The sequence below is a fragment of the Rhincodon typus genome, chromosome 3 (genome assembly GCF_021869965.1).
Source record: "Rhincodon typus isolate 14 chromosome 3, sRhiTyp1.1, whole genome shotgun sequence".
Taxonomy (NCBI): Eukaryota; Metazoa; Chordata; class Chondrichthyes; order Orectolobiformes; family Rhincodontidae; genus Rhincodon; species Rhincodon typus.
This window is the reverse complement of record NC_063334.1, coordinates 55,554,898-55,564,941: the sequence shown is the minus strand read 5'-3', so window position 1 is coordinate 55,564,941 and position 10,044 is coordinate 55,554,898. Positions and strand designations below refer to the sequence as shown.

The 10,044-nt window shown below is 39.3% G+C and overlaps 1 protein-coding gene across 13 annotated transcripts in view; it reads left to right on the top strand.

The window, feature by feature from the left end:
- Positions 1-10,044, top strand: part of LOC109926406 (solute carrier family 28 member 3-like) — a 184,823-nt gene that overhangs the window by 74,962 nt on the left and 99,817 nt on the right. For 11 of the 13 annotated variants that reach the window (XR_007261780.1, XR_007261779.1, XR_007261778.1 and 8 more), the window contains exon 7: positions 4,905-5,018. The exons of the other annotated variants lie outside the window; for them this stretch is intronic. Coding sequence is in view for 7 of the 11 variants with exons in the window: in XM_048595193.1 (XP_048451150.1) it covers positions 4,905-5,018 (114 nt within the window). In the remaining 4 variants the exon portion in view is untranslated. The remainder of the gene's footprint in view (positions 1-4,904; positions 5,019-10,044) is intronic. 13 annotated transcript variants of the gene reach the window in all.

The following is a 10,044-nucleotide window of genomic DNA, read 5'->3' as shown; positions in this document are numbered from 1 at the left end:
TCTGATGCTGCCTGGCCTGCTGTGTTCCTCCAGTTCCATACTGTGTTATCTCTGACTCCAGCATCTGCAATTCTTGCTATTTCTTAAAAAAAAAGCGACCCATGTGTAGACATGTAATCCGGAGATGTGGAGACATATCTGGAAAAACCCTTTCTTTCATTGCCCTGAAGCAGTCAAAGTCTAGTCAGGGAGATCAACTTGAGCATACTACCTGTTTTTAACCTGTTTTCTCAGTTCAATTTGAGAACTAGCTTTTGGTGATTTACAGAGAGTCAATGCCCATACATGAGCTACCGGATTGTTGCAAAAGCCTAGACTATAGAATTGAAGATGCTTAATATCAAACCCAGTACTATACATAACCCCTTGCCTTCCCTAATCTATCAAATTGATATAATTTATAAATAAGAATAAAGTTCTACCAAAGTCTACAATTTTGTGTTTTGACATAGCTTTTTAACTTTCTAACTAAGCATTTTTAAAGCTGAGAATCATTCTTGTGATGTTCTGAAACTTTCTCATACCCTCAATATTGCCCATTCTGTGAGGGGGCCAAAACAAGATGCAGTATTTTTAAATGTGATCTAACAAAACTTGTACCAGGATAATTAAAGTATTTTTTTGCATTTTTTTTTTATCTCTTTTGGCTACACCTGCTCTGCATTGATAATGAACCATCAAAGAATTCTGAGCTATGACACAGATTGATTTGTCTCATTTGATTTTTAGTTCTGTTCCATATAAGAGATAAGCATAGAAGGGTATTTCTCATAACATTAGCAGTTGGAAGTTGGTTGCGTTGAATTTTCCCTTTTTGGTAACAAGACATACTGTGGCAATTTTTCATATTGATTTTTACACACTAATGTTATAACTGTACTTGTGCAACTTAGCAAAAGGCTGACTGTTTGTGAAACAGCCTATGTTTGGGGCGGCACGGTGGCTCAGTGGTTAGCACTGCTGCCTCACAGCGCCAGGGACCCGGGTTCGATTCCAGCCTCTGGCGACTATCTGTGTGGAGTTTGCACATTCTCCCCATGTCTGTTTGGGTTTCCTCTGGGTGCTGCAGTTTCCTCCCACAGTCTAAAGATGTGCAGGTTAGGTGGATTGGCCATACTAAATTGCTTGTGTTCAGGGATGTGTAGATTAGGTGGGTTATAGGGGAATGGTTCGGTGTGGACTTATTAGACTGAAGGGCCTGTTTCCACACTGTAGGGGTTCTGTGGTCTTTACAGGCCAAAATCCTTCCTGGGTTCAGTGCACTTAGTGTTGCTTTTTGTTATGTCGAGTGAAGTAAATTTGCTGGGTGGAGACCTAAGTAGGAGGCTGTAAAGAGAAAGAATCATCCTGTTGCCATTGCAGACTGAAGAAGATTACGCTCTTCAGATTTGTGCTTTATACTTAATATTGTGAACATCAACATTCCTTGTACTTTTTCACACTGCTGTGCAAGCCTCGCGTATGTGTGCAGCAGTGGATTCTGGAAGTGGAGGCTGTGCGATTGCTGTGTACAGAGCTTCCCAGTGCACAGTTTAAAAAAAAAAAATTGGTGAAGACCAGTATAAGGATTGCATTGCCTTCTCTTTCTGTCAGTTCCTTAATTGCCAATCAATATTCATGGCTGCATGTGGCAGGGTGGCAGAACGTTGGTCATGATCCATTGGTCATGGAATTACTTAGTTCTGTTAGTAAAATAATGTTTTTGCTGTTTATCATGTATGTGATTTTGTGTGTAGTGTCGAGCTTGGCAGTCTTTGACATTTTCAGGCATGTCTGATCCTCTCATGCTTCCCTACATTCTTAACTGAACTATGGTAGGCTATTTGACTTCTTGACAATGGAAAATGAGAGGACGTTAAACTGTGTTTACAATTGTTTTGGAAAACATTTCTATTGCTGCAGTTGACTCACAAAACCTTATGAATAATTTTCTGGTTTTAACCCCCTAGACTTTTTAGAACCATTTTTATAGCTGAGTGATAGTACCACATGACAGATGGAGCAATGCAAATGCAGAACATAGTTTTCATGAAGACTGTATGGTCATCATTTCTACCAATGCTGTCAAGGGAGATGCAACTGTGACAGGTAGATTGGTGAGTCTGAGAACATGAAGGTTATTCCTTCATGTTAGTTGTCTCCATACTGGCTGCAAGTTTCGTTTAGGGGCTACGTCAATCAGGACTGTACCAAATCAGTTATAGTTCATTCTTCTGAGCCATTCTGGTTGAAAGATATCTAGACTTCATTTAATGCTTCCTGCAAACAGTATTCAATATGGAAGGATGATGAACGTTTCTCTACTGTGGAAAGATGGCATGTGGTAATTATTGGGAGGTTTCCTTGTTCATTTTTGGCTTCAGACTCTGAGGTAGTGGAATTCAGAAAACATTGAGGGCTTCCCCAGACCCTATTGTTGAGACTGTAACTCACTTCACTGACAGTGTTAAAATCGTGTTCTATATTGTTGACCTTTAGCAAGGTAGGACATAACTAGAGGTGGCGATGGCGAAGATTGGTCACTTTTATTAAACACTGAGTTAAGATTCCTTGACTTGGATTTGAACTCACATTTTCATGAATTATTCATTCAGACCTCTGGGCTACAAGTCTAGTAACACAACCACTATGCTACTTTGCAAGCATAGAATGTATTTGGCCTGCTGATGATTTTGGCCATCCGCCAAAAAAGGGCATTACGAACATATTACATTCAATGGGCTTGGTTTTGTAGAGTTCAAATAGAGGAGAAATTATGGAAAAAGAATGACAGAAAACCCATCTCAGGAATTAAAAGTCTTTTGCTCTGAAAACTAAAATAATGTATTATCTAAATCGAGAGAAATTTCAGAGTGTTTCAGTGCAGAGGGCTATGGATATCCTTGTGTATGAATCGCAGAAAACCAGCATGGAGGTACAGTAAGTAATAAGAAAGGCTCATAGAATTTTGATATTTATTGCTAGAGGCATACAGTACAAAGGTACGGAAGTGTTTCTGCAGCTGTATAAGGCATTAGTGAGACCGTGCATGTAGTGTTGTGACCAATATTGATTCCCTTACTTAAGGAGGGATATAGTTTTGCAGGTAATTCAGAGGAGCTTCACTAGATTGATTTCAGAAATGAGAGATTTGTGTTTTGAAGGAAGATTGAGCAGTGTGGCTCGAGTTTTGAAGAAAGAGAAGATCTATTTGAGTTACGTTAAATGCTAATAGGGATTGACAAAGTAGACTTAGAGAGGATGTTTGCTCATGCGGGGCAATTTAGAATGAGAGGTCATAGTTTTAGAATAAGCATTTAAACCATAGATGAGGTGAAAATACCCCTCTCAAAGGGTCATGAATCTGTGGAATTCACTACCCCAGAGTGTGATGGATGCTGAGACATTGAACAAATTTATGGAGGAGATCGACAGATTTTTAATTAGTAATGGGTTGAAGGGATAGTGGAGTTCAGGCTAAGATGAGATTAGGTATGATCAGCTATTAAATGGTGGAGCAGACTCGAGGGGCTGAATTGCCTACTCCTGCTGCAAGTTCTTATGCTTATACATGTAGTCATTATGTGTTTACTGCAAGCAAAAAACAATTGTTTGGTTAAAAAAGTAATTTGGAAGCACTGGTGATTCTTTTCAAATGTATGCGTACACTTTTAGCAGTTGACTTCAAATCTAAATAGTGTAATAAAAAAGCTGCCTATGAAATAGTCTATACAGACACTTTGACCATTTTACTACCCCTAAAACGTGTTTACTCAGGGGTTCTTACTGTATGAGACAAAGGACTGTGGTTCAACTTAGTTGTCTTTAACTTGAAAGTATTTTAATAAAACTTAATTTTTGAAAGAGTTGTTAACTTTTCCCAAACTAAGCTGACTGTCTGAAAAGCACGCAGTGAACTTGATTGGGCTGCTGGATTCAATTCACTGAACTCTGTCGACAGGGCACTCATGGTCATCTTAGTACAAAGTTCAGTTATGCATGGAGTCTTTGCTGAGGGAATGGCCGCCAGGTGTACCTCCTTGTCCCCCCTTTCTGAGCCCTTTTGGAATATTCTCTGGATAGGGTTCACAGTATCCAATGAGGTTAGGCCAGGTCATTCCAGGTGTCCCCATCCCCTTTCCGAGATATGAATACTCCATGGTTTTAAGGAGTCTGGCTGAAACTGGGGAATATGCTAACATAATGTCTTTCCCTGTTGATCTGGCTGAGTACTTCTGAATGAGTTTCTCCTCACAACCACTCTCCCATTGTTAAGATCGAGCACTTCTATTAGCTGTGCAAGAGAGATCTGAGCTGGCCCTTGTTTACTTTTGACCTGTGGTAACCTTGGCCTGTGTATTCCATTAGGCTTTGCTTGCAGAAACTGTTTAACCAATTTTATGTTGGGCCAAATTGCTTAGGCTATAGGCTGTTTGGTCACAGAAGGAAATCTGAGTCATTATTTGAGTTTAAAGACTGCCTCCAACATGAAAGATTCAATAACCGATATGACATTGAGGTTACTGAACAATTTTAAAGGAAAGAGTTAAAGCAAAATACTGGGTGCTGGGGGTGCTAAAGATCTGAAATAGAAACAGAATCTGCTAGAAATGCTCAGCAAGTCTCGCAGCATTTTTAGAGTGCAAAACAGTTAAAATTTCAAGTCCAATGTGACTTTTTTGGAAGGAAAAAAATGTTGTCCATATGTTAATTATGCAGCTCTTGTGTCAGAAAAATATCTTTGAACCCGATTTTTATAATTTTGGATTCAGTATCTGAAGCAATTTGATTTGCATTAATTTGGAGCTTTTATTCAGTTTTGTTCCTGCTGTCAGCTAGATTTTCAGTTTAGACAAAAATGCTAAAATGATAGTTCTGTAATTAAGTTCCCCTACTCACTTCATTCATGTTGGATTTATTTTTAGGTAAGATGGAGAACTGTTTTCTGGGGCGTAGGCTTGCAGTTTGTTTTTGGACTCCTTATTTTGAGAACAAGAGCAGGATTCCATGCTTTTGAGTGGATGGGACATCAAGTGCAGGTATGTGGGAGAACAGGAATTCATTGGAAAAAAAGCATTGCGCTCAAGTCTTTGAGCAGATCAACTGTTTTTACACAATTATTGTTTTTGGTATGTGGGTGGATAGGTTATTTTGTGCCATGTCATCTGTAATGTGCTGGGACATTGAATTGTAATTAAATCATTGAATTATTTTATTGCAAAGTTTGAATGCGGTATTATTATTGAGTTTAAGTTCTGTGATGATTTTTTTGTGGAAATTGAAGTAAATATTATCTTTTTAATAAGTTAATGGACAATTGTGGAAATCTGTGTACTAGGTAGGGGGTGTGTGGAAATACTGAGTAGATATGATCTGGCTGACTGGTGTTGAGAGCACTTTGATAATGGTGAGGCGTAGAAACATTGGTTCATTAATGACCTTTTGGGGAAAGAAATCTGCTCTGCCTATCTGATCTGACCTATACCAGACCCACAGCAAAATGGTTGACTCTTAACTACCCTCTGGACAATTAGGAGTAGGCAATAAATTCTGGCCTAGCCAGCGATACCTACAGCCTGTGAACAAATAAAAATAAAAGCTATGTTGTATCTGATTGCATTGTGCTTTTCTTAATCGTTTGTTTGAATTGCCACCGTAAACTTACTTTATCCTGCAATGATAGCGCAACTGTACCAAACCAAAGCACTATGCAACCAGCCTGTGAAGGGCATGCATTTTTCTCAGCTATTAGGCTTTCCAAAGTGGAAGGCATGCTGCAGCATGATGATCAATGTGTGTGAGGGAAGAGAGAGTGGGAGGGCATTGAGATCAACTGTCAGAGACACGCACAGCAAGGGACTGCAGGTGGTCAGTAAGATCAACTGTCAGAGATGCAAATAATGAAGGAAGGCAGGCACATGGTGAGACTGACTGCCAGAGACTCTGACTAATTAATCAACTGCAATCTACTTGTTGGAGATCACGGCTCTAGTGGATTAACTCTATCTTTAGTTACGCCTTTCCTCTTGAAATACTTGTAAAAATTCTTTCATTTTATATTGAGATGGCTTTTTCTAATACTCTTATCTACATCCCCTTAATTATCTTGCTTGTTACTTTTTTGCTGGTTCTTATTTTATCCAATCCCCTGACTCACTTATAATCTTTGCAGATTTGTGTAGTGTTTATTTCACTTTAATACTATGCTTAACTTTAGTATTGCTGAAAAGAGACAGAGATTTTGTTGAACTTCTTTTCATCTTACACTCATCAGGACAATTCACAAGAATATGAATCAAACTGAAAATCAATATTTGTACTGTATAAGAAGAAGGTGCAGATTGGTTGGCAGATAAACCGATATTTGAAGGTATTGCCGTGGTGAATGCATAATAATGATTGACTGTTACCTGCCTAGCATTGCTTAGGTACCAAACCTTAGGTACGTTCAAACAGGTGCATTAGATGCATTTGTTCTTTCTTTTTACAAAAAACAGGATCCTGTTAAAATATGTAACTTCCAATACATGCTGTCTGCTGCACTGCAAGCATAAATTGGATGCCAGTGTATTTTGTTACACACTCAGAATCATCGAGGAAATGGTATGCAATTGTAGAATCATGTGTAATGTTGGACATTGTGAGTTTTACAAGTATGGACTGATTGGATGTGGACAGTACCTTGTTGTTTGTGAGCAGCTGAAGGAATATCCTGTTTGAAATAATCCTCCAGTCTGTGAGATGAATGGCCTACATACCTGGATCACACCAGCACTGGAATTCATATACTATGTTACTCATTTGTGTCATAGGCAGAAGATTTATTTAGATTGATGGCAGCATCCTCTTAGTAATGAGAGCACTTGTGTTTCTACAGCATAGTAGGACTCTGAAACTGTTCATCTGTGCTCAAACTTCATAGTCCTGATGCATGGAAGGTGAGAATCTTCCACTAATTGGGACTTTTTTCAGCAATACTGAAGTTCTGTACTACCAAATGATTGTTCTTAACTTTGTTATTTAGTTTAGATACATTCTTCACAAAGAGCCTTTCCTTCTCACGGGGATAAATCATTATTGAGAATTATTACATACCTCCTTAAAGGTCTGCTGCTGCAACTCTACTATTTTTAAGCAGTGTCTTCTCATAATTGCAACTGTGCATGCATGCTAATCTGGAAACTCGCAACCCTCGACATCATCACATCACATTTTGTTGATGTCGTACATAAAGACTGCACTTTGCACCAGAGCAATGAAGCACAATATTGATATGAAGTTCAGCTGGAAGGAAAGGGATTGCGTTGTGTGTAGAGGGATGTGGGGGGAAGATAGACTTTGCAGACTCAGGGAGTGAGATTGCAAAAGGATTGAAGACACATGGTAGAGAAATGCAAAAGTGGTTCCCCTTTCCTCTGTTACACAGACCCACCCTTCTCTCATTTTCCCTGTTTTCCCCCACTCTCCCTCTGTCTCTCCCTCCCCATCTCTCTCCCTGCTTTCTCTCCCTCCTCTCCTTCCCCCTCTCTACCACTCCTCTCTTCCCGCCGACTCTCCCCACAATGTTCACATGCCCCTGCCTTCCTCTTCTTCATACCTTCCCTCTCCTTCCACCTCTCCCTACCTCCACATTGCTCCACCATGTCGCTCCCTCTCCGGCTCCCTCTCCCTTTCTCTCTCCCTCCTGAGGTGGAGCTAGCCCGCCAATGTGTCTCTGCTTGTGATTGTAATTCATGTGTTGGTTGATCTCATTGTCAACGTGCCAGAAGGGTACCTCAAGAGGCTGCTGACCAGCAGCATTGCAGGAGTTATCTCTGATACTGAACCCTGTTGCAAAGATGTTGCCTGAGTTAGTGGGCCCACTGTGGCCTATGATGATTATGGCATTCTGAAGGGTCGCACTCATATTCTCTTCCACACACTTTGGCTTGTGCTTGAGGATTGGAGGGAATGACCATTCCTTTGAGGCCCAAAGCGGCCCAGAATGCATCATCTTCCTAACTTATATTCTTATGTGTTTTGTTTCATCCACAAACTTGGAAATGTTACATTTGGTTCCCACATTCAAGTAATTGATATGGTTGTGAACAACTGGGGCCAAGCACTAATTATTATGGTATTTGACTAGTCACACTGACATCTTGAGAGTTTTATTTTAATTCACTCATGGGATGTGGGCATCATTAGCCAGGCCAGCATTTTTTGCTCCTCCCAACTTTCATTGAGAAGGTTCTGGTGAGTTGCATTCATGAACTGCTATAATTCATTTGGTGTAGGTAGACCCATGATGCAGTTAGGAAGAGCGTTCTAGAATTTTGACGCAGTGACACTGAAGGCACAGCAATATATTTCCAAGTCAGGATAGTGAGTGGCTGAGAGGGAGTCTTGCAGGAATGGTACTTCCATGTATTTGTTGCTCTTGCCCTTCTACATGGTGTAGTTGAGAGTTTGGAAGGTGCTATCACAGGAGAGTGGCCCATTTATTCCTACTGTCTGCTTTCTTTACGTTTACCAATCTTCAATCTGTGCCAGTATACGAAGCCCACCCCAGCAAACTTTGTTTACTAACCTCCTATGTGAGATGTTATCAAAAGTCTTCTGAAAATTCAAATACACTACAACTAATGATTCGTCCTTATCAATTCCACTCGTAATATTGTTAAAACCCTCTAACTGGTTTGCCAAACATGATTTTCTTTTCATAAACCATTATGATTTTGCCAATCAGATTATTATTTCTGAATGTCTAACTATCGCATCCTTTATAATAATTTCTAGTGTTTTGCCTGCTAGTGACATGAAGCTAACAGGTCTGTAATTTCCCCATTTTCTGTCTCCATCCTTCCTTAAGTAGTGTGGTTACATCTGCAAGCTTTGCAGTCTGCAGGCAAGTTCCAGAAACTATATTATTTTAAATCATTGCCAAGAATACATCCAATATTTTGATAGCCACTTCTTTCAATGCTCTGAATTGGAGATCATCAGGTCCCAAGAATCTGCAGTGTTTCAGCGCTATTAATTTCTCCAAGACTACATTTTTATTAGTACTAATTTCTTTCTGTTCCTCATTCTCATTAGTCCCTCGGATTACTATTATTTCTAGAAGTTTCTTGTATCTTCCTCTGTGAAAGCAGATACCAAGTCATTATTTAGTTTCTCTGTCGTTTTGCTGTTTAATATTATAAATTCTCCAGTCTTTGCCTATATTGGACCCACCTTTTAGTTTGTTAATTTTTTTCCCCTTTACATGTCTCAGGAGGTTTTGCGGCTATTTTTGTTTGTTCATTCACAGGATATGGGTATTGCTGGTTAAGCCAGCATTTATTACTGATCTCTAATTGCTCATAAGGTAGTAAAGAGTCAATGATATTTCGTGGGTCTGGAGTTAAGTGTAGGCCAGACCAGGTAAGGATGGCAGTTTCCTTCCCTAAAAGACATTAGGTGAACCATGTGTTTTTCTGGTAATCAAAAATGGTTCATGGTCATCATTTGATCCCCAGAATATTACCTGGGTCTCTGGATTAATAGTCTAGTGAAAATACCATTAGGTCATTGCCTCCCCTCAAGTTTATTTTCCTGTTCCATTTTTCTTTTTGTATTGGGTTCTTGGTTCTCCTTTTCTGAATTCTGAAATATTTCCAATCTCCAGGTTTAGTACTCTTTAGGCAATGTTAATCTTGTTATCTAATACAATCTTTAACTTTTTTAGTTAACTCAAAATTGAGTTACATATTCTTGTTGAGTTTTGGGCCTTAAATGAATCTATGTTGGTCATAATCCTTGCATTGTCCTTTAAATATTAGACCTATTACCTATCATTCTTTATTATGTATTTTTGCAATTAACCACAACCAACTTGCTTCTCATGCCTTCCTAGTTCCTTCGTTTAGACTTAGAGTTATAGAGTCATACAGCATGGAAACAGACCCAATCGTCCAACAAGTCCATGCCAACCAAATTTCCCAATCTAATCTAGTGCTACTGGCCTGTGTTTGGCCCTTTCCATCTAAACCTTTCCTATCCATGTACTTACCCAAATATCTTTTAAATATTGAATTGTAACTG